At 42.9% G+C, this 23,938-nt stretch overlaps 2 protein-coding genes across 3 annotated transcripts in view; one reads left to right on the top strand and one right to left on the bottom strand.

Moving 5' to 3' along the window:
* Positions 1 to 262: 262 nt before the first annotated feature.
* Positions 263 to 7,397, bottom strand: LOC308467585 (glutamate dehydrogenase 2, mitochondrial-like). The gene is made up of 5 exons (XM_080989343.1): positions 7,083 to 7,397; positions 5,679 to 5,759; positions 4,527 to 4,593; positions 1,580 to 1,642; positions 263 to 650 (listed from the first exon to the last, which is right to left on the bottom strand). The coding sequence occupies exons 1-4, from the start codon at positions 7,162 to 7,164 to the stop codon at positions 1,606 to 1,608; spliced, it is 267 nt and encodes an 88-aa protein (XP_080845469.1). The 5' UTR covers positions 7,165 to 7,397; the 3' UTR covers positions 263 to 650; positions 1,580 to 1,605.
* A 272-nt stretch (positions 7,398 to 7,669) lies between these two features.
* GPRIN1 (G protein regulated inducer of neurite outgrowth 1) overlaps positions 7,670 to 23,938 on the top strand; it is a 56,881-nt gene continuing 40,612 nt past the window's right edge. Inside the window, exons 1-2 of one of the 2 annotated variants that reach the window (XM_080988412.1) lie at positions 7,670 to 8,023; positions 9,268 to 9,401. The gene's annotated coding sequence lies outside the window, so the exon portion shown is untranslated. Of the gene's footprint in view, positions 8,024 to 8,051; positions 8,176 to 9,267; positions 9,402 to 23,938 lie in introns of those variants that run through there. The other variant, XM_080988413.1, reaches the window with a different exon arrangement.

Genomic DNA, 23,938 nt, shown 5'->3' with positions numbered 1-23,938 from the left:
AACTCAGGATCTCTCCTTTATGGCAGGAAGAAATAAAGTAGATTCACTTGCAAAGATGGTTCTCATCTGCAAGAGAGGCCACTGAACAGACGGAAAAGCACCATTACCACAGTCCAAGAAGCAATTAAATGTTTAGGACCAAATATTGAGCTAGCTACAATATGGACATAACCCTGAAACAAGGAGATCAGGGCATTCTAAGCATGTGGTAAAGGCAAGCCACATGAAATAAAAGAATAAGACATTAAACTCTAACAGATGGTTAATTTGAACAGCTACAGTGTATAATTCAGTAAATCAACAGCTTCTCCAAATGGCTGGCACCATCTACAGGTCTAAAAAAGAACAGCTCTCCAAATAAATATCAAGGAAATTGGGAACAGGAAAGGGAGGAGTAAGATGTAAACAGAAGGGAAAGCTTCCAGAAATTCACAGCGACACTTCAGGTCTCTTCGCTCACTGTGATGTTCTAACTTCTCACAGGTAACACACACTTTTTCCTCTTCAGGCAACAGACAGAAGGTCAATAGGATGGTAGTCTCAAGAAGTGAAACTTGACTCACTGTAAACCTTAAAAGACCTTTTCAACGGTGCAGTAACAGGCAACAGTCCAAGTCTACGCTATACCTTGTGGCTGCACCCATGATTTTCTAGAAGATAAAACATAAATAGAAATGAAGCCTTATTTACCTAGGGATCCATCAGCCACGCCATCCCCGGACCTTGGAGAGAACAAAAGTACCAGGAAAGCAAAATCTTCTTTGGAGAAAAAGTTTATTGAAATCTGTGCACAGATTTCAATCTGTACACAGAGACAACCAGCTGGATAGCTCCTGAAAATATACTGGCTGTAAAGCAAGACACTTCAGCAAACTTTCTTATACTCTCTGAGCACTCTCCCCCCTCCCATACCTTCTCAAATTATTCCCTTACATGGCACATCTATATTGCTTGCTAAACACATTTTATTGCTTGCTAAACATTCCCTCCCCTCTCCTTCGTACACGTGTCTTTTCTCATCTTTGCATTAGTAAGCATAAGACAGGAAAAGGGGCCTCTTTAGCAGGCCTGGTTAAATCTGCACTTTTGACCCGCCAGCCAAATTTAGCAGGTCTGGTTAGTTATTGCTAACAGCAGCGGTTTCTTGCTAGCTGGCTAGGCAGGAAACGAACTTTTGACCTGCCAGCCAAATTTTGCAAGCAGTCACTGGCGGTGTGCTAACTGTCTGGCCAAAATTTGCAGAAGTAAGATTAGCACAGGATTAGCACAGGAATTTACTGCAGATAGTATTTGAGAGCAACCTTTCTTAGGTACAGAGTTCTAAGCACAGAAAATATTGAGAGAAACCTTTTCCCATCTCCCTTTAGAAATTAGCATGTCCTGGTACTCTTGTCCTAAGCAAAAACTTAAAAAATGGTGGGTTACAAGGAATTAATGCCAATGAGCACTATTCTGATGATATTATAATGAATGTTATAGAAGAATAGAGAAGGATATTAGAGAGGTATCTGTAGGATAGTGATGGCTTGTCCTGTGAAAATAGTGAAAAGAGAAAAATATTGAGTGAATAGACACCTACCTTGGCTGAACATTCCATGGTGAAAGCTAATCCTGAGTGTACAATTCCTTTCTCTGAGGCACCCTATAAGAAAAAAAAAACACTGTATGGTTTTTAGTTGTATTTGTATTGCTTTTATTTCTTCAATTGTATTTTATTGTAATTGCAATACAATATCTAAGTAATAAAATCAGCAGTAAAAATAAAATTGAAAACCATACAGTGTCTAGCACGGCAAATTAAAAATGCTAAAAGAGGTAGAAAAATCATTAAGCCAAGATGCCCAGCAATTTGGAAATGGTTTGGGTGGGGGAGTTTGAGAACCACTGCTCTAAGGACTAGGTGAAATTTATATACAGAAGACTGCACTGAACTACATATTTTAAATGGAGGAGGAATGTCATGGAGAATAGTATGCCCAACACACACATCCCCATCAAAATTCCAAGATTGTCTCAAACAGGGGAGACCTTGTAGGGCCCACATACAGTGGTACCTCAGGTTACAGGCGCTTCAGGTTACAGACTCCACTAACCCAGAAATAGTACCTCGGGTTAAGAACTTTGCTTCAGGATGAGAACAGAAATCATGTGGCGGTGGCGCTGCGGCACCGGGAGGCCCCATTAGCTAAAGTGGTACCTCAGGTTAAGAACAGTTTCCAGTTAAGAACGGACCTCTGGAACGAATTAAGTACTTAACCTGAGGTACCACTGTATCTCCTATGATTATGGGGCCACATTTTCATTAGCTGTAATCTGCTGTCACATATGTTCTGCAGCACAGATAAGAACTCAAAGTGTTTAGCAACCCATAACCGGATATTCAGACTCTGTAATTTCTCTCCGCACACGGATTGGGCAAAGCCTAATCTTTTACTCACTGTTATTGTCATAATGTTGCAAACAATGCTGAGATGAGGAAAAAAGTAAGTAAAAAATAAAAGCTGTTCTACATGTTCCTGCTTGACTCAGTCCCAGAACTGAAGAGTCCCATCATGTTACTTATTGCATCTCTAAGAGAAAGATCCATGCATTGCCAGTTCTAGTTCTGGCAGCTCTTGATTAGATTGCTTCAAGAGCCTCCAGAATAAATCACTTGTGATCCGTTGCTAGGGATATTTTCGTACAGGGAAAACTGGTTGCTTGCAAACCTGAACACACTACAATTTTTCTCCTTTTGCCAGCTTTGTGCATTAGAGAACAGAAGTGGCTTGCTTGGAAAACTAGCTTCCCAGCAGATCACTGTTGGTCACTGGAGGGAAAGGGCAGAAATTGCAGAGCTGCATTGTGCAAACATACTAGCGGAGCCAATTCAGTGCTTCTTTTGGCGCATTCTTCATGCCAACCTCTCTACTACCTCACTGCCTCCTTCCAGGCGAGCAGCAAGGACCTACCTGACAGGAAGCTAGCACAGCTGCTCTGCCCCAGTGAGATGCTTCTGTTAGGAAGCTCACCCAACATAAAAAGAGTGGATTTGATCAATCAGCTACTGCCTAGTCAGAATATTGACATACACTTGCTCCATGCTTAATAAATGCATATAAGTGCATCAGTCTGGTCAAACGAGGAGCATTCTCCATTGTAAGTTGTTTCTCAATAGTAGCCGAGATGAGGATATTGCAAGGCACTTTGAGGATGCTGCTTTCAAGCTTCTAAGCTTTTCGAAATTCAACTATAGTGCCATGATTGTGGAATGAGAAACACACTTCAGTTTGTCTAGCCTGACATCCAAGGCAAGAGTTTTAGGGATGCCTAACAGTAGGAAAAAAGCGATTAACCTTCCACTGAACCAATGTCTTAAAATGATAAGCTTTGATTGCTCAGAAAGGCTTGTCCTTTGTCCCATAAGTGGACAGTGTTTCCTTTCTGCTATTAATGTTTACAGAAGGGCCCATATCTAAACCACTTGTATCATCTAACATTTTAACTTTCTCTTCACCAGCACTGGATTTAGGGCAGTGTGGATGGTTCCCCCCCCACAGGCATTGAGCCAAGGGGGTGTAAGTTTGAGAAGATTCATTTGGGGGCACTAAATTTTGGCCTCGAACAGGGCACCATATTGCAAAAGATTATCAAAGTCTGCCCCTGCTTTCATCAAAATATCAGTTGTATGAACGAACTTTTCCAAGGAAAAATTCACAGGAGCACCGAAAACCAAACATGACAACTTTGGTAAGAGTGTTCTCTTAGGATGAGAACTACAGTCAAGACAACAGCCAAATTGACAGCACAACCCGTTCCAGGTTAACTGCCAAGAATAAATAGGAGAAAGATGAATACAGAATGCATACACAGTAGCTGAGTTCTCCCCCCTGGAGCTCAGAGTTCAGCTCCTGCCTCAGCTGATTTCTTCGAGGAAAATTTAAACTTGATTTATTGGGCAAGGAAAAACAATTCACAAAGACAACATTCCCCGAGGACCAGAGGGCTTCCCCTCTTAGTTTAATTTTCTTGGCAAGTTAATTAGAGTAAGCAAAGTAATCCTTGGGGGATTGCTCAGCAAACTTAATTCAATAGAGGTGACTTAGACACGGTTCCTGGTACATGAACAGCTAGCCAAGTTTTTTAACCTGAGGGAAGGATTGCTTAGGGGACAAACGTATTTCTCGAGGATTGAAGGGAAACTGGCAGGCTGCCATCTCCTAAACCTGCACAAACAAATGTGTTAGCAGGATACACATTCTGATGAAAAGCTGGTATCCAAGAGTCCACCACCCACCAAACAAAATGTTAGTATTATTCACTTAATGATGCCACAATCAACAACAACAAATAATTTTGTGGAGTCCAGAGGGATAGCTATGTTATTCTGCTGCAGCATAAACAAGAATGCTATAGCACCCAAGACACAGAATAGCAATCACGTATTGATCTAGGATTTCAGTGATCAGGTTCAAATCCCCTCTTCAGCCAGCTATAAAGCACACAGGCTGACTCTTGGCTACCTGCTGTATTTCAGCCTAACTTACTTCATTGAGTTGTTGCGAGCGTAAAACGTGGGTGGGTGGGGGGAATAGTGAATCCCGCCCTGAGTTCCTTGGAAGAAAAACACAGTACAAATATAGTAATTGGTTACAAAAGCTTTCATGGGCCACAACTCACTTTGTCAGAGGTCTAATGAAGTTACCGAACCAGGCACATGCCCTGAATAACTTTTATAATGATTCCCAGGATTTTGCTGACTTCACATTGGATACCAGTTACCATTCTTAACATTCAATTTGTGTCCCTTTATCCTCTTGCCTTGAGACAGACCTGTTCGACTTATGTAGATGGCAAAAAGGCATTGTTGGCAGATGCCAGTGTATATTATGTAAGAACACATGCATGTGAATAAGTCATTGATTGTATGGCTGATATTGTTGGCTCCAGGATGGTATTGCTCAGATAGATATGGGGACAAAGTTGACATGAGTATTTGTTCCTGGGACTTTATTTTCCTTGGGTACAGATGGGAAAGACCTCTGTCTGACACCTAGGGAGCTCTGCCAGTTAAGAGCAGATAGTACTCAGCGAGCTGAGAAAATAGTCTGACTTGGTATAAGGCAGCTTCTTATGCTCATGTGGGCTACAAACTTAATAAAATGTGTAACAGAGAAAAGCAAAAGATAGAAGCCAGAGGTAATTTCCTCCAACATTCCAATCTTCTCTCCATTTCATTCTGTCCTGTTTTCATCATCTCCACTCCATCAATTCAAGAAATGCCAACAAAGACACTTCTATTGTGTACTTTAAGTACATAATACAATGCTTCTAAAACTGTTGGTCCCAGCATATTCCAGGGTGTGTCATACAAGAAATAACTTTCTTTCACTGGGCTGACAGCACACTATTACAGTTATATGAACCCTTTTGGAGATAGGCTTCCTCCCTTCCTCCCAAAATATATGTAAATTCTATTCAAATACACATTGCATATTTATACTGACATTAAATATGAAATATAAAATATATATGTTGTAGAGGGGTCCCAGTTCAAAGTGTCTGAGAAGCACTGCATACTGTTTTTCTGAGATATGCATTAACTCTTCTGAGTATCTCATCCATACGGTATTACAGTAGTGCCACCTCCTAGCCTGTTGAGCCCATCCTAGTATTTTTCACATTTGGTGCAAACCTACCCACTACAGCACATTTGTATGTCATCAAAGCAGCCAAAGCCTTTACTTCATCAACAGTAACGGCACTGCTGTAATGAATCCCTGGGGAAAGATAAGAGAAACAAACAGGCACGTAGTCAGTGAATGTACAACAGAAATGTATCAATGTATTTGCATTGATAGTCCTCCCCACCTACTCCAGTTCCAAGGGTTCTGAGCAGCACATAAAAAAATGTACAATTTTCTGCTCATGGTGGGCACTGAATTTCTATCTATAAAAAAGAGATTGTAGTGTTGGCATAATTAGTTTGGAAGGATGTCATCAGATTAATATAAGGCAGCTCAGGCCATTGTAACTTCTGTGTTAGCTGGAGATACTTTGTTCCAGCCACATGTCATCACAATACAAAATAAAATAATTAGCAGGAATTAATTTTTCTAAAGTCACCTTGGAATGATGACCTTATTTGATCCTTCTCCCCTTTTCGTAGGACACTAAGGATTAATGGGGGGGATCTGATTAATTGATGAATAATCTAATGAAAAAGGGGGTGGGAGACCGGGAGACTGGACTTTTTAAAAAGGTGTCAAAGGACACATTCCTCCCTACTATTTTAATACACACACCTGCTATCTGTCAGCAGGCAACAAAGGTAAGCTCATGTATCTTATGGTGTAGTGGTTTAAAAGCCAATCTCTAACACTGGGTATATTTGTAATCATTTGGTGTGTAGGACTGGTAAGACAGACATTATTACATATATTACAATTTTATCCAAAATTTCTGTCTCCCCAACCCTGGGGTCCGTTCCCATGGCTTCCCAAAATCAGAAGTGTTTTTATAATGCTAGTTTCAAAGCAGATGTCAGCTTCTGTCAATGGATTATAAAAGAGCAATTTCTAGGATTGATGGGTGTAAAAAACTAAGGCAGTGCTAAGGACCACAGACTAGGAACACAGCCCAACTGATAGTAGTGCCTCTAGAGTGAGCTAGATGGTAGTATTAACCAAGTAAAAGAAAAGAAGCAGGATGTACACCACAGTTCAAAGGAGTTCTACTCTTGGAACCATACTTATTCACATTCATTGCAGGATAGGAATCTTGTCGAGCTGTTGCCATAAGCGGCAAAAGCAAAGACAAATGCAGTTCACCAGTCCTGTGGCCTGCCAGGTGCTTGATCAACCCTCTCATGTTTTTGCAGTTCCACCCTTTCGTAGCTGGTTGGCTGTTTTGCCTGACGGTAACATGTCTGTCAGACCTTTTCCTTTGCTTGTAACAAACGCAAGTCAGTTACAGCAAACACAAACACAAACACAAATAGTCTTGTGACTCCTTAAAGACAAACATATTTGTTGCAACATAAACTTTTGTGGTCTAAAGTCCTCCTTTATCAGATACAGGATAACTGAAGGGAGCCACTTCACCTATCTGCTGACATGTGCGGCTAGAACTCATTCCACAGTAACTCTGCAATCTTATGCATCTGCACTCCGAATTAAGTTGCATGTGGTCAGTGAAGCTCACTCCTAATAATCGCGTTTGGGATTTCACAAGGATCTTTTCAAATGCCGCTAGCTTCGTTTGGGAAGGTTTGCTTCTGAAACCCTTGCCAGCAGAGGAAACCCCCAGGTTGTTTCCCGCAGCCAGGCTCCCCCTCCCTTTGCAGGGCAAGCGGTTATGGCTGTGCTGGTCCCGGCAGGCCTGGATCACTTCCCAGTTGCCGCAATCTCTGCGGAAAGGGAAAGACCACCTCCAGGACGTGGCCGGAGTCCGCAGCTCCGGATGGCCGTGAGGATCCCGTGAATCCGCTGCTCCCGCCAATTCTAGTCTTTGGGGCTGTGGAACCGCTTCACCAGCTTCACTCGCGGAATATCTCGACCATGCCCAAGCTGGGCTCTCTGCCCCGCGCGCCCTAACGGGGTTCTTCCTTCCACCTGCGCAGCACGAGCGCTTTCCCGCAGGCGGCGGCGGCGGCGGCGGCTTCTCGTGGTCGCCATGGAAACGCGGCCTGGTGCCCCTGGAGCCTTGTCAGAAGCCTCTTGGGGCTGGTACCGCAAGTGGTCTACCCCACGGAGGCCGCTTCCCAAGGCAAAACCTTAACACCCCTTAACAACCACCGCATTCCGAGCAGGGGGAGTCAGAAGCCGACGTGGTATCCGCCAGCCGGCGCGAGGGACCAGCGCCCTAAGCTGAGGGGAAAGGACGGGCGACCACGGCCTACCCTAGCCATTAGAAAGAGGATTAAAAAGGGCGGGAGTCTAACATATTGGTTTCCCGTTGGATAGGAATTTTGCCCAGTGGGGAAAGCAGGCGGGGAGAGGAAAGCCTGGCCATTGGAGAAGAAAACGAGGGAGCCGTGAAATGGGTGGGTCTTATGGACAGTTTGTGGAAGAAGGTGTTGAAATTCTGTTGAGGGGTGTAATTGAAGTGGGTGGGGAGGCGGTATCGATTAACTAGATTTAAATGCAATTCGGGGTGCAGTGGCAGAGATTGCATTCACCGAGCGGGTGAAGGAGAGTAAGTATGCAAAGTCCTCCCATTTCCATGCTGTTTCCTATATACCATGAGGGCTAGTAGCTCTACTTATGAAAGCAGGCGTTGGGGTGTGAGGCTTCGAAAGATCTGGGACCCTCAACAGTTTCCTTTGCTTATTCCATTCTTAATTCAGCGTTGTACAGACTGGAAAGTGGGAGGGCAGTTTTAGGATTTCCTGATTCGCTCATGTTCCAGAAGCAGGATTGTTAACTATTTTGTTTATTTGCTTACTTGTTATTGAAGGTGCAGCATTCTGCATCCACAACTGACAGAAATCAGTAAAAACGTTTTTCATTACTTCCTCTGGATCAGCAGTGGAGAGCCTCAGGGCTTGGGGCCAAATGTGGCCCTCTTGGCTTTTTATATTTCCCCAAGCCACAACACTCACTGGCTCTGGTGCCCTTCTTGAGTGTCTTTCCTTGGCTGGAATGTGTCCTTGAATTGTCATAATGTTCCTTGCTTACCTGGATGGAGGACTGAGCGGGGTGTGGGAGCTTGTAGAAACTAGCCTGCTTTACTAAGATGACCTTTGCAGCTACTGCTCTGCACAGTTTTGCCTTTGACCAAGGCCAAGCCTATTCTTTGTGTGTGGCTCCTGGATGATTGCCCCGAAGTGAATGCGGCCTTGAGTTGGAAAGGGCTCCCTGCCCATGATCAAGATGCTAGATTAACCAAGATTCAGTAATATCCAACTGTCTACGCTAAACTCTCTTAATGAAATTATCCATGGGCATATTTGTTGGTTAAATTATGTTTGACAAGTCAGTCACTCACATAAATTTCTGAGACATCTATCTGATCTACTGAGAACAATTTGTACACAAAAACTGGTTTTCCAGTGTAGAGCCACTGAATCAGTTTCCTTGGGTTCAGAAGGTTGCTGAATGCAAAGTTTCTGTTGCTGGAAGCCTATCTGGAGCACCCAGAGTGTATATGTGGTTTCCTTCTCTTTAGGGAGGCAGGCACAATGCCTATATAAACATACATTCTGTAAAAGCCAGCCATTTTATGATAGGTTTTGGTTAAACGATGAACAGCATTTACTAGTTACAGTATTCTCTTTTATCGTTCTAGAAGACATGGATGGAGGGTCAATGGATGTGAACTGATGCAACTGGCAGTTTCCTAGTCAAATATCTGAGACAGAACACACTACACTCTCTGCTGAGATCAGTATATAGAGCTCCTTTGGGAAGGCATCGTGACATGTAAGTGCTTGCAGTAGCTTGCCCTACTCTGCAGTGATAGCATAATGTGATAATTGGGAAGCTTTCATTCTTCAGAACTGTCAGCTTGCACACCTCTCCTTGATGCTAAGTTGATCATAAAACATTTAAAAATAAATAAAATGGCTTCATTTTGTTTTTTAAGATTTGTCAAAAATATTTAAGCTCACTAGTTGAGAGCACATCTTCCCAAAGCAGCTTAATGAGGCATTCACCTGACAAATCTCAAACACTGTAGGGTAGGTGATGCATATTTTATAGCCCTGAATATTAAACCCAAAGAAATTAATCACACTTGCTGGAGAGGTTTTTTATTTATTTAAATATTCCTATTCTCCTGTTAATACATACTAGCCTTTAGGAGCCTGGGGGGGAAACCCTCCCTCTTCCTTCAATTTCCACTATTACTGATTGTTGGGGTTTTTTAGGTTATTGAGTTTAATATCTAAGCATTAGATCCTAAGGTTTTGATATTATGTACTCTTACATGGAGAGATAATTCTGTTGAATTAAATAGGATTTATGTCAAGATAAATATTCATTAGATTGGGTTGCACATCGTTCTAATGTTTGTTTGGAAGAAAAGGGTGTGATTTGTAGAGAGGCAAATATTGAAAGGTTCTAAAGCAAGGATGTAGGAAAGACTTCTGGCCCTTGAGCTGGCTACACCTTGCCACCCCCACCCACTGCAATTAGGATCACCCTCTCCTCATAAACCTATGGGTACCATTAGAAGCTTTTATTCTAAGCTGGGGGTGGGGGCTTGTCTGGGGAAAGAAGGGTTAACCCTCTAGACTCTAGTGTAAAAATAATTATTTCAGGCTGCTTGGTTTTATAATAATAAACGATGGATGTTAAGAGAAACAAGAAGATGATGTTGTGCATGTTAGACAAACAAACATGGTAAGGTGATATTGAATATTGGCATTAAATTTTCAAGCTTTTTAGTTACACAGAATTATCCAAAAGTCATAATGGAATGTGTATTAATTCTAAGGTATGCAGGATACAATAATGAAATTTGAAATCCCTTTTCATTGAAGAAATAATTATGCAGCTTTCTGCTTGCATATGATGCAATATGTTAACCAGGTGTTAGTTAATATATTTTGCATTGAATAGAGAATGTGAATCTTAGAATTTTGATGTATTTTGATAATCCACTTTGTAATGATATTTGCTAAAATATTTGTAAAACTTCTCTTTCTCTCTTTCTGTGAGATTGAGTAACTTTTGCATTGTGCCTGGTTAGATTTCTGTGAGATTGAACAACTTTTGCATTGTGCCTGGTTAATTGTTCTGTGTAAATCAAAAGTTGGCATGACAACGGCTGTCTGTACTAAATCCCACATTTGCTCATTTTCCTGGTTCTCACCATCAGTACTCCAAGGGCTTGTCTGCATGGTGCTGTCTGCATAGTGCTTGTTGTAGGTCATGCTGATCCCCAGCTAGATGGAATTGTGGACTGAGCACAGTGTGCATAGTCCATATGACAAGAGCAATGATGTCAGAACAAGAAACTATATTCTTCCTTTCTTTTAGGAATACTAAGTGCTGAATATTGGGCTCAATGCAAAACAATAGGGTTTCTTTCCTGGACAAAGGAAAAAAAACACCATTCAGTTTTACCTATGGAAATTATTTCCCATTATTCACTTTATTTTTTTCTACATATTTACATTTCTCCAAGCCATCGAATCAATTAGTTCATCCTCACAACAAACCTTCAAGGGAGATTAGACTGGGAGATAATGCCTGGTTCAAATCCTCCTAGTTAATTTACTAGAATTTTAATTTACTGGAATTTTAATCCAGGCAGGTAAAGGTAGAGGTAAAGGGACCCCTGACCATTAGGTCCAGTCATGACCGACTCTGGGGTTGCGGCACTCATCTTGCTTTATTGGCCGAGGGAGCCGGCGTACAGCTTCCGGGTCATGTGGCCAGCATGACTAAGCCACTTCTGGCGAACCAGAGCAGTGCACGGAAATGCCATTTACCTTCCCGACAGAGCGGTACCTATTTATCTACTTGCCCTTTGACGTGCTTTCGAACTGCCAGGTGGGCAGGAGCAGGGACTGAGCAATGGGAGCTCACCCCGTCGTGGGGATTCGAACCACCGACCTTCTGATCGGCAAGTCCCAGGCTCTGTGGTTTAACCCACAGCGCCGCCCGCGTCCCTAATCCAGGCAGGTGTTATTGTTGTTGTTTAGTCGTGTCCAACTCTTCGTAACCCCATGGACCAGAGCATGCCAGGCACTCCTGTCTTCCACTGCCTCCCGCAGTTTGGTCAAACTCATGCTGGTAGCTTCCAGAACACTGTCCAACCATCTTGTCCTCTGTCGTCCCCTTCTTGTGCCCTCCATCTTTCCCAACATCAGGGTCTTTTCCAGGGAGTCTTCTCTTCTCATGAGGTGGCCAAAGTATTGGAGCCTCAGCTTCAGAATCTGTGCTTCCAGTGAGCACTCAGGGCTGATTTCCTTAAGAATGGATAGGTTTGATCTTCTTACAGTCCATGGGACTCTCAAGAGTCTCCTCCAGCACCATAATTCAAAAGCATCAATTCTTTGGCGATCAATTCTTTATGGTCCAGCTCTCACTTCCATACATCACTACTGGGAAAGCCATAGCTTTAACTATACGGACCTTTGCTGGCAAGGTGATGTTTCTGCTTTTTGAGATGCTGTCTAGGGTACCCCACCCCAAATCCAGTGCCACCCACGTGTGTGTGTGTGTGTGTGTGTGTGTAACATACACACAGTCCAAACAGCACTTTAGAGTACTTAATACAATGTAGTACAATAAAATAATATTAGACCTGTTCTTAAATTGGGGGCTGCATTAAGGGGAAACCAAGAAGTGACAGGAAAAGACAAAACATGGAGATCAAGAGAAGTAAATTCAGAGTGTGAACTGATTCTTTTTTTTGCTGCTATACTATTTTTATTTTACTGTCTTTATTTTGTTCTCTTCCCTCTTTTTTCTTTTGTTAATTTTGTGAATAAAAATTACTTTTAATAAGAGAAATAAGCTCTACACCAACAAGTTTATCGCATTAAAGGCCTGATCACCTGCTGATCTAAGCTACAATGATGGAATCCCCAAACACCTGGTGGTATTGGAGCATGTGCTGAGATTCCTGGGGCAGATTTTGATGAAACTCAAAGGGGCTATTTTGTTCAGTTTCTCGCCTTTCCCTCACCCTTCTACCTGTTGTTGTTGGTTTTACAGTATACAGGAAACAGAAGGTATTCACTCAGATCTATTCCCAGAGTTTAAGTCACTGGAAATCTTGAATCAGTCTGTGCCTTTGTCATAGTGAACATATTAATGTTAACCAACTTGCCTTTTTTATTATGATGATTGCAGAGGAATGTGGAGGTTCTCATTTTGCAAGGTGTGAGAATCTTCAATTTTTATAATGTTTCTCACTCTGAAAAAAGCTAGATATTTTTCCCATCAGAAAACATTATGGAGGAAAATCTAGAAGATACAGCTGCAGTTTCCTCTTTTGAAATTATGGTTTAATGTGAACATTCTTTTACATTCACATAATAGCTTAATTGGCTTAAATTCCATGTACATGATTTCAAAATCAGGCACTCAACCAGTTTCTCATTGTATTTATTCAGCATGCATGCACTATACCAGCTATTGGCAGAGTCTATGTTTTTGAATAGACTCACAAGAACATCTTTTTTTCGCATCTGAAAGTAGAGTTTATAGTGTGAGATAATGTCCACAGACTCCATGATGGATGAGCAGCTCTCAGCAGTATTAGTGCAAGCTTTGTCACTTAGACAATGCAGCCATGCTGCAAGGCATTCTATTCTTAACAATGACTTCATCATTCATAGCCTCTTGGTTGCCACCATTTGTCATTCTAGCAGTGTTTTGCAAGCAGCTGTAGCTTGCAATCTGTGGGATAAGGGAACTCAGGAAGTCAAAGAGCAACTGGCTACTATGCAACCCAAGTAGAAACTGAAAAGGCCATTATGAATGTATCCACATCAGATCTGTTGTTAAGGGGCAAGCCATTTTTAGGGCATTTAAATTTTTTAGATCCCCTTGGTAACTTTCAGATCGTTCAAAAATGCTTCACCATTCTCCTGATGAACCTCAAGCAGGTGATTCTCTTTTTTTACGCTGCAGCATTTCATTTTCTTTTGCAGACTCTTACCTGTATAGCAGGATCTGTTCAATAAATACTCATTTTTATATATTTTAAAAGTTATAGATATTTATTGTATTATATTTCTCACATCTTATGAAAGAGGATAGCTAGTGGAGAGGGCCCCTTCATGGATCACTGCCTTGCCGTGGCGAAGGGGCTTGAATAACTCAGAGAAGCTATGAGCTATGCCGTGCAGGGCCACCCAAGATGGACAGGTCATAGTGGAGAGTTTTGACCAAACGTGATCCACCTGGAGCAGGAACCAGCAAGCCACTCCAGTATCCCTGCCAAGAAAACTCAATGGACAAAGGCAACAGGCATATAAAAGTTATGACGCTGGAAGGTGAGCCCCTCAGGTCGGAAGGCGTCCAACATGCTACTGAGGAAGAGCGGAGGACAAGTACAAGTAGATTCAGAGCTGATGAAGCGGCTGGGCCAAAGCCGAAAGGACGCTCAGTTGGGGATATGCCTGGAAGCGAAAGGAAAGTCCAATGCTGTAAAGAAAAATACTGTATAGGAACCTGGAATGTAAGAACTATGGACCTTGGTAAGTTGGATGTGGTCAAAAATGAGATGGCAAGAATAAATATTGACATCTTGGGCATCAGTGAACTAAAATGGACGGGAATGGGCGAATTCAGTTCGGATGACTATCATATCTACTACTGTGGGCAAGAATCCCGTAAAAGAAATGGCATGGCCTTCATAGTCAACAAAAGAGTGGCGAAAGCTGTACTGGGATGCAGTCTCAAAAATGATAGAATGATCTCGATACGAATCCAAGGCAGACCTTTTAACATCACAGTAATCTAAGTTTATGCACCAACCACTGGTGCTGAAGAAACTGAAATTGACCAGTTCTATGAAGACTTACAATACCTTATAGAAATGACACCAAAGAAGGATGTTCTTCTCATTATAGGGGATTGGAATGCTAAAGTAGGGAGTCAAGAGATAAAAGGACAACTGGCAAGTTTGGCCTTGGAGTTCAAAATGAAGCAGGGCAAAGGCTAATAGAGTTCTGCCAAGAGAACAAGCTGGTCATCACAAACACTCTTTTCCAACAACACAAGAGATGACTCTACACATGGACATCACCAGATGGGCAGCATCGAAATCAGATTGATTATATTCTCTGCAGCCAAAGATGGAGAAGCTCTATACAGTCAGCAAAAACAAGACCTGGAGCTGACTGTGGCTCAGATCATCAGCTTCTTATAGCAAATTTCAAGCTTAAACTGAAGAAAGTAGGAAAAACCACTGGGCCGGTAAGATACAAGCTAAGTCAAATCCCTTATGAATATACAGTGGAAGTGAGGAACAGGTTTAAGGATTTAGATTTGGTGGACAGAGTGCCTGAATAACTATGGATGGAGGCTCGTAACATTATACAGGAGGCAGCAACTAAAACCATCCCAATGAAAAGGAAATGCAAGAAAGCAAAGTGGCTGTCTAACAAGGCCTTACAAATAGCGGGGGAGAGAAGGCAAGCAAAATGCGAGGGAGATAGTGAAAGATACAGGAAATTGAATGCAGATTTCCAAAAAATAGCAAGGAGAGACAAGAAGGCCTTCTTAAACGAGCAATGCAAAGAAATAGAGAAAAACAATAGAATGGGAAAAACCAGAGATCTGTTCAAGAAAATTGGAGATATGAAAGGAACATTTCGTACAAAGATTACCATAATAAAAGACAAAAGTGGAAAGGACCTAACAGAAGCAGAAGACATCAAGAAGAGGTGGCAAGAATACACAGAGAAATTATACCAGAAAGATATGGATGTCTCGTACACCCCAGGTAGTGTGGTTGCTGACCTTGAGCCAGACATACTGGAGAGTGAAGTCAAATGGGCCTTAGAAAGCACTGCTAATAACAAGGCCAGTGGAAGTGATGATATTCCAGCTGAGCTATTTAAAATTTTAAACGATGATGCTGTTAAGGTGCTACACTCAATATGCCAGCAAATTTGGAAAACTCAGCAGTGGCCAGAGGATTGGAGAAGATCAGTCTACATCCCAATCCCAAAGAAGGGCAGTGCCAAAGAATGCTCCAACTACCGCACAATTGCACTCATTTCACATGCTAGCAAGGTTATGCTTAAAATTCTACAAGGCAGGCTTAGTATGTGGACCGAGAACTCCCAGAAGTGCAAGCTGGATTTCGAAGGGGCAGAGGAACCAGAGACCAAATTGCAAAGATGCGGTGGATTATGGAGAAAGCTAGAGAGTTCCAGAAAGACATCTACTTCTGCTTCATTGACTATGCAAAAGCCTTTGACTGTGTCGACCACAGCAAACTATGGCAAGTTCTTAATGAAATGGGAGTGCCTGATCATCTCATCTGTCTCCTGAGAAATCTCTATGTGGGACAAGAAGTTACAGTTAGAACTGGATATGGAACAACTGATTGGTTCAAAATTGGGAAAGGAGTACGGCAAGGCTGTATATTGTCTCCCTGCTTATTTAACTTATATGCAGAATTCATCATGCGAAAGGCTGGGCAGCTGGATGAATCCCAAGCTGGAATTAAGATCGCCGGAAGAAATATCAACAACCACAGATATGCAGATGACACAACCTTGATGGCGGAAAGTGAGGAGGAATTAAAGAACCTTTTAATGAGGGTGAAAGAGGAGAGCGCAAAATATGGTCTGAAGCTCAACGTCAAAAAAACGAAGATCATGGCCAATAGTCCCATCACCTCCTGGCAAATAGAAGGGGAAGAATTGGAGGCAGTGAGAGATTTTACTTTCTTGGGCTCCATGATCACTGCAGATGGTGACAGCAGTCACAAAATTAAAGATGCCTGCTCCTTGGGAGAAAGGCGATGGCAAACCTAGACAGCATATTAAAAAGCAGAGACATCACCTTGCCAACAAAGGTCTGTATAGTTAAAGCCATGGTTTTCCCAGTAGTAATGTATGGAAGTGAGAGCTGGACCATAAAGAAGGCTGATCGCTGAAGAATTGATGCTTTTGAATTACGGTGCTGGAGGAGACTCTTGAGAGTCCCATGGACTGCAAGAAGATCAAACGCATCCATTCTTAAGAAAATTAGCCCTGGGTGCTCACTGGGAGGACAGATCGTGAAGCTGAGGCTCCAATACTTTGGCCACCTCATGAGAAGAGAAGACTCCCTGGAAAAGACCCTGATGTTGGGAAAGATAGAGGGCACAAGGAGAAGGGGACGACAGAGGATGAGATGGTTGGACAGTGTTCTCGAAGCGACAAACATGAGTCTGACCAAGCTGCTGGAGGCAGTGGAAGACAGGGGTGCCTGGCGTGCTCTGGTCCATGGGGTCACAAAGAGTCGGACATAACTAAACGACTAAACAACAACAAGTGGAGAGGGAGGGAGGGCGGGAGAGAGAGTTTTGATTGGGTTTATGCATGTTAGTGAATACAATTCTAGAAAGCCTACAAAAATATAGTAGTGGTAATAATAAATGTAGTAGGAGTAGTAAAAGTCAGATACATTTGTTTGCCTGACTAATGCTAATGCAGAGCATATTAGTACTGGGTGACAACATAGGTCTCGGGTCAGATCTGTTGCCAACGAAGGGGGAAGTATTGCTTTTCTGACCTTTAGTTCCCAATTATCTAGATGATCAAGCATGACCAACAAGGTAGTCAGAATCTCCTAATTATAACAGTAGTACTTATGTCAAACTAATGATCCATGTAGTCCAAGGTCTTGTATCTATCCATTGCTACTTTGGAGGAAGTTACATGACCATTTTATAGTGTGATCCAGCTTTAAATGTTTATGCACATTGTTAAATATTTGTACGATATGAAAAGATGGCACCAGGCCAAATTCCCCCAAATATGGGTTTAATAATTTTAAGGGAGTTACAGAGTTACGAAAAGGGTTCTGCAAATTCCATGACCTTCCTCTCTCTCAAAACGTGTTCCTTGCTGTTTTGTCCCAAACCTAATCCCACCCCCACCCCCCATGGCCAGATACAAGCATTTTGGAATGTGTCCTTAATGGGTATAAATTGTACCAACACATCACAGAGATTAACGTTTTCAGAGACTCTAGGTCTCCATAGACCTAGTTTAGGGGGGAAACAGGAGAGTAGAACAGAGATGTGGCCTACATGGTACGGGAAAAGTGGATAGGGATATGCCCCCACCATAATACAAGAACTGTGGTCATCTATTGAAGCTCAATGCTGGAAGATTCAAGAAAGACAAAAATAAGTACTTCTTTACACAGCACATGGAATTTTCTGCCATGTGACGCAGTGCTGACCACCAATTTAGATGGCTTTAAAAGAGGATTGACAAATTCATGGAGAATAAAGCTAACAATGACTACTAGCCAGAATGGTTAGGTATGCCTTTGAATACCAGCTGTGTTTGTGTTCTGCTTTTGGGTTTCCCACAAACATCTGGATGGCTCCTGTGAGAACAGGATGCTGGACTAGATGGGCTTTGGATGTGATCTAGCAGGCCTCTTCTTAAGTGGAAATGTTTTCTGTTCAGCCTTCTGAGTAAATAAGTTTTAATTGAGGAAGAATGTGTTTAAAAAGTAAGTGTAAACTACTTCTCAAAATATCTGCATTTTTCCACTCTTAAGATGTGCTGTTAATCCTTTGGGGCAGCTGTTCTCCAAGAAACTGAAGTGAGAGGTGTCTCAAAGGGGATCAGGAGGGAATTAATGATGTGGTCTGGCCGATGTGTTTGCTTACACGTTGCCAGAATATTTTGTATTCCATAGGGATGCAGGAGAGATCTCCAGGCGCTCTGTGTGGTGCTTGCTTTCTGAGAAATGTCACTTCAGGGACTTCGGGAGCTCCTTGTCAGAATGGCTTGAAAGCAGTCACAACTTCACGAGTAGAGAAAATACTTTTCAGAAGTACCTATACATCTGCTTATTATGTTGTATACAAAGCAACCACAACGAATGACCTTAAAATGTACTGCTACCTCTCTCCCCCCCCCCCAGCCATCTTGTGTGTGCATGCGTAATTTAATCTTGAATATATTCAAGAGCAGGCCCCTGTCAGGCCTGGGCCTAGCTCTGAGACAGCCACAGTTTGGGGTGTGTCTGTGTCCAGTTGTGCTCTAGCAACCAAGGTTCAAAAGGGCCTGAGGCAGAAGATGTTGTCAAAAACAGGCTTGTGCTCAGCTTCTGGAAGGGGTGGCCGCTGGAAGGAGTGGCTACTCCATGAGATGAGTTCTTCAGGCTTGAGGAACTTGCCTTGGATGTGAGGGCTTTATCTGAGCCTGAGGTATGCCCTCCCCACCCCATCAGCTCTGAAGTCAGTTCAGGCTGTGGTCTCGGCTAGTTTACTCAGGCTGCAACTGCAGCCTAGAGGGTGCACAGAGCTGAACCTACCTTGTTTGCTGAGGGGGCAAAATGCCAGTTCCCCACCCCCCAGAAGGGCCTTTTTAGCCTATGGACCTTTCAGTGGATCACTTTTCCCAACCCCAGCAGCTCAAGGGTATTCCTAGCGGCACGTGACTTAGAGAGCAGATTTGTTAATAGTCAAATCAATGGAGATGGGGAGAGACTATGGGGTGCGAAATAGAGATAATTATACTCTCAGTAGCAGGGCTTCCTTAATCTTTGCCTCCCCATTTGCATTGGTGCACAAAAAAGATGTGCGGTATTTATGCAGCTGGAGTTGGGTACAGGTATGTGTCTGTGTGTAAAACCCTTCTTCCTTGGTCCAGCCCACCCCTTCTTCCTGAAGTCAAGACTTTGCTTTTCATCTGTCAGCACCACATCTGCTTTGGAGCTTGGCCTTTCTGCTCGGCTGCCTGCAGGAATTGGCAGAGCACTCTTGCAGATAAAGCAGGCAGCCATGTGTGAAAGAAGGGGTGGAGTGGGGGAGCATAGCTTCAGGCATCTTTGTTCCTTTCTACAGGAGAGAATGCTCAGTGCTAACACCATGCAACGCCAGCCAAGCAAATCAAGTTTCGGATGTGTGTCCCGCAGGTCACTCCAGGCTTGCCAAGTCTATTCTGTTTGCTTCTCACCTTTCCTTTTCAAGGGTTTCCCCCACATCTGTTGTAACTGCAGATTTCTACCTTGTGCCTTTGGTCTTTAAAGGAGGGAGGGGTAGAGCATTTTACTACAGATTTTGTAGCAAGGAAGTTTGACGTGACCAGTTACTTTCCTTTTGGCCAATCTGAATGAATGTTTGAAATTTGCATGGGTAATATATGCAGTTTTAAGCTTGTCTCTCCTCCCCCCATTTGGTGAGAGCAGTGGGTGTTCCAGTGGGTGGTGTTGTCTTTCCTAACCCCGAGCAGAGAAAACAAGCACCAAGGCCTTGTGGAATACCCTCTTTTTGCCACGTTTCTGTGAGGGGGGGGCATGGTGGTTGAAAGGGTGGAGTGGGTGGCATGGTGGGGGGCAGGGTTTGTGGGGACAGGAGGTAGCACATTCCCGTTCCGCCTCAGGAATTAAAATGGGACCTGGATTTGGTAGAACATCAGGTATACCACCACCGTGATAGATGTTGCTAGAGAACACCTCGGGTGCACTGCCAAAATAGCTGAAATGGGAGGGACATGGATAGCTGAGGGGGTGAACCACACTTCTGCTGTGTTTTAAACCCCTTAAATCTACAGCCACATGTCCTGTCAATAGCGCAATTTATACCAGCCGCAGACCTGGCACAGGAAATTTCCCATCCATTTATTCATTGGGGTGGGGTGAGGTATTCAAAAATAGCCCCCTCCAACATTGACACCTGCCCTGCTCATAAAACAGGGCATTAGGTATGGGCCTTGGGTACTTTGAATGGTGTGTAAAAGATGGAAGTTATGTTGAATCCAGGCTGTTCTGTTTTTCTGTGGTATGGAAATTAAGCAGCCCATGTGCTCATGGGAGCTGAACTGCATTTGTGGATTTATGGTTTTGAAATATGCTTTTGAAGCCTCCCATTTTGAAATCCTAATAAGATATTTTTTTAAAAAAGAAACCTAGCAAATTTTGCACAGCATTCGCTGTAGACCCAGAACACGAACACACAAACCCCTCTCAGAAGATATCCTAATAGTTTTTTCATCATTCAATTATTTCAGCTTTTCGGCAGGGGGTCCCCACTCATATGTTTGAATAGTTAGGGTTGACAAGCCAGCAGTTGTGGGTAAATTGGAGCAAGACATGTGTGCAAAATCTGTGTAACTGTTGCACTATGTGTGATCTCTGGCATATGTCTATAAATGAAGAATGTTGGCGTGGGGGGGGCATATGTTTCCATGCTTCTTCCAGTACAAGGGAGAAGGGAGGCTAGGGGGTGGGGGATGAATACAATTCCTCTTGAGCTGCCAGCCTTCTCTGGCACAGGGACTGGGAGCATGCGTTTCCAAGGCAATCAGTAACATCTTACTCATCCCTTTCTCCTATTGTTATCCTGCCAATCTTACTTCTTTTAGCCGGGAAAGGAGGATGGACCAGCTGTTGGTACAAGGCCCCATGCTGCCTCAACCGGGGGGGGGGGGGGGGCGCCTTTAGTTAAAGCTGTTTTTCCTCATGTAACTGAGGAATGAAGACCTATGTACAGAAACAACAAGATTATTAACAAGGCTGAAGGGTTTGCTTCAGCCAAGGCTATTTTACTGTTTTAAAAATGCAAAGTGGGGGTGAATGCATCAAACCCAGTAATTCTGCATGCTGTGTTGTTGGAACCTGATGAGACCAGACCAAAAGGAGTAACTAGGGGCATTTCATCATGAATCCTATAGCTGAACTCAACAACAACAACAAAAACCCCAAAACAGGTGGGATATTCCTCATTAATGCAGGAAAGGACCTTTGCTAAGTGGGATTTTCTTGTGAATAAACATATTGATCACAGGGAAATGCTTTGCAGGATAATGTAATGACATAGTAAGTTCTGCATGGAACCTCTGCTTTAATTTCACATCCAGCTAATTAACCATAAAGCAATGCCTCGGGGATACTAAAGCACTCTAATGTGGAAACAACCTTGGACTGTACCAGACTGCATGTGAGGGGTCGTATATAAAACTACCTGTATGGAGGCAACAGGATATCATGGGAAAGTTATAACATAATTTCATATTTGCTAACTCTTTCACAAAGGATGTATATACCATAGTTTGGTATACGCAGGGAACCTTTTTCATGGGGAAGCATTCATATGTGAAGTCCCTTCCCATGTAGTCGGAATTGTTAACAGTCCGGGACCAATTTTACCACTTCATCTGATATTGTGTGACCCAGCTGTCTTTCCTGACCCCAGTGGTCTAGGCAAAGTGACAGGTGCCATTGACATCTGTGTGCTCAGAGTGATTCTCTGTCACCATCTGCCAGGAACCATAAGACGTGGTTGCCATGTCAGGCTGCTAGCCCTTAAGGCAAAAGAGAAGTCAAGAGGATTACACAGGCAGCCTCAAATGGAGGCAGTCAGTTTCGGCTTTCTTGCTTTTTTGAGTTTTGCCACTCAAGTGCTCAACCTAGGAGCTGTTTGCCACTTGTGAAAAAGCAAGTAGACAACTTTGTTCATTTCCTGTATGTGATTCTGTACAGAACTGAATATTTTATTTTATTTTTATTTAACAAAATTTATAGACTACTTGATTGTAGTAAAAATTTTGAGTAGTTTACAAGAAATACTAAAAGTACCAATAAAAACAAGTTAAAAACACATAATTAAAAACATTTAAAAGATAACTAAAATAAATAGTAGACAAAAAAGATTAAAAGACATCAACATCTATGTGTCTGGTTAGGCTTGGCTAAGCACAAACATTTTGAGCTGGTGCTGAAAAGAGTACAGTGAAGGCTCCCGCCTGATGTCAATAGGCAACAAGTTCCAAAGTGTAGCAGCTGCCACACTAACAGACCAATTTCTTTAAAGTGTAGAGCAAGTATTATGTGGCACCTATAACAGTGTCATCTCCATAGATTGAAGCAGTTGAGAGGGTGCATATGGAGTAGAGATTTCCCGAGTAAACTGCCCCCAACTGTTAGGGGCTTTATATACCAATAGCCAATTGAACTTTGACTGGTAATAAATCAACAACCCGTACAGATCTCCAAGCAGAGGTGTTACATGCTGACAGTGTCTCACTCCAGTCAGTAGCTATGCTGCAACATTCTGCAATAGCTGCAATTTTTGCATCAAGCATAAGGGAAGCCCCACATAGAGTACAATGCTGTAGTCCAGTCTTGAAGTCACCACTGCCTAGACTACTGTGGTCAAGCTCTTCTGGTCCAGGAACAGTTGTTGATGTTGTAGTAAGCCCATGGGTAGGCAAACTAAGGCCTGGGGGCTGGATCCGGCCCAATCGCCTTCTAAATCCAGCATGTGGATGGTCCAGGAATCAGCGTGTTTTACATGAGTAGAATATGTCCTTTTATTTAAAATTCATCTCTGGGTTACGTGTGGGGCCTGCCTGGCGTTTTTACATGAGTATAATGTGTGCTTTTATTTAAAATGCATCTCTGGGTTATTTGTGGGGCATAGGAATTCATTCATCCCCCCCCCCCAAAAAAAAAATAGTCCGGCCGCCCACAAGGTCTGAGGGACAGTGGACCGGCCCCCTGCTGAAAGAGTTTGCTGACCCCTGTATAACTAAGCACAGCTGTTAGAAGGTGCTTTTAGCCAGTGTGGCTACCTGGGCCTCCAGTATCAAAGCAGGATCCAGAAGCACACCCAGGCTGCATACCTGCTCCTTCAGGGGGAGTGCAGTTCTGTATAAGGCAGGCAATTGACCCGTTTCTTGAACATGGGGACCACTCATATAGAAAAACATACACTTTGTGTGATTCAAGGCCAACTAATTCTCAAGAGATATATTTTTACAAATAAATCAAGGCAGTTTGTTATTATTCAAGAGGAATAATGTTACATAGTTTAATTGAGGAGGTTCCCTCCAAATACCAATGTTCTCCTTCGCTACCACCACCGCATATGCATGCTTGCACATGCACACATGTGCAAGGGATAGTTAAGGTCATGGACAGGGAGCCCTATCCAGAACCCAGTCTATCTATCTCCTGATGCTATTCGCAGCTCCTGGAGGTATATGGCACTTTATAATTTCACATCCTTCTTGTGTAACACACAGTTGTCATGGTGATTGTGGGCTCAAGGCACCTGTTGCTTTCTTTTGAAAGTATATATGAAGCTCTTTCAGAGCCGTAGAGCTAGATTTAGACAAGGAGGAAAACAAGGTAAAAGGGAAGGGGGGTCAGGAGTGGTGGGAATGGTAGTCTGGGTTTGAGGCGGTTTACGATAGTAAGATACCATCACTGGTCTTGGCTGATAAAATGAGGTGAACGCTATGTGCTCTTCTGTTGCTCTCAACTAAAAAGCAAAATCCAGGGCCAACCCAGGATATTTTGGCACTATAGGCAAA

Source organism: Podarcis pityusensis, assembly GCF_964106645.2.
Source record: "Podarcis pityusensis genome assembly, chromosome: 2".
Lineage (NCBI taxonomy): Eukaryota > Metazoa > Chordata > Lepidosauria > Squamata > Lacertidae > Podarcis > Podarcis pityusensis.
Note: the sequence above shows the minus strand (reverse complement) of the source record. Positions and strands in the feature narration are given on the sequence as shown.

What these genes read in the sequence shown, in the direction of transcription:
- LOC308467585 (XM_080989343.1), bottom strand. Translation starts at nt 7,164, where the DNA reads ATGCAACTTAATTCGGAGTGCAGATGCATAAGATTGCAGAGTTACTGT. An exon ending in CCGCACATGTCAGCAGATAG is followed by an intron (nt 5,760 to 7,082) that starts GTGAAGTGGCTC and finishes ATCTTTCCCCAG; the next exon opens with GGATTCATTACAGCAGTGCC. An exon ending in ATACAAATGTGCTGTAGTGG is followed by an intron (nt 4,594 to 5,678) that starts GTAGGTTTGCAC and finishes TTTTCTTCCAAG; the next exon opens with GAACTCAGGGCGGGATTCAC.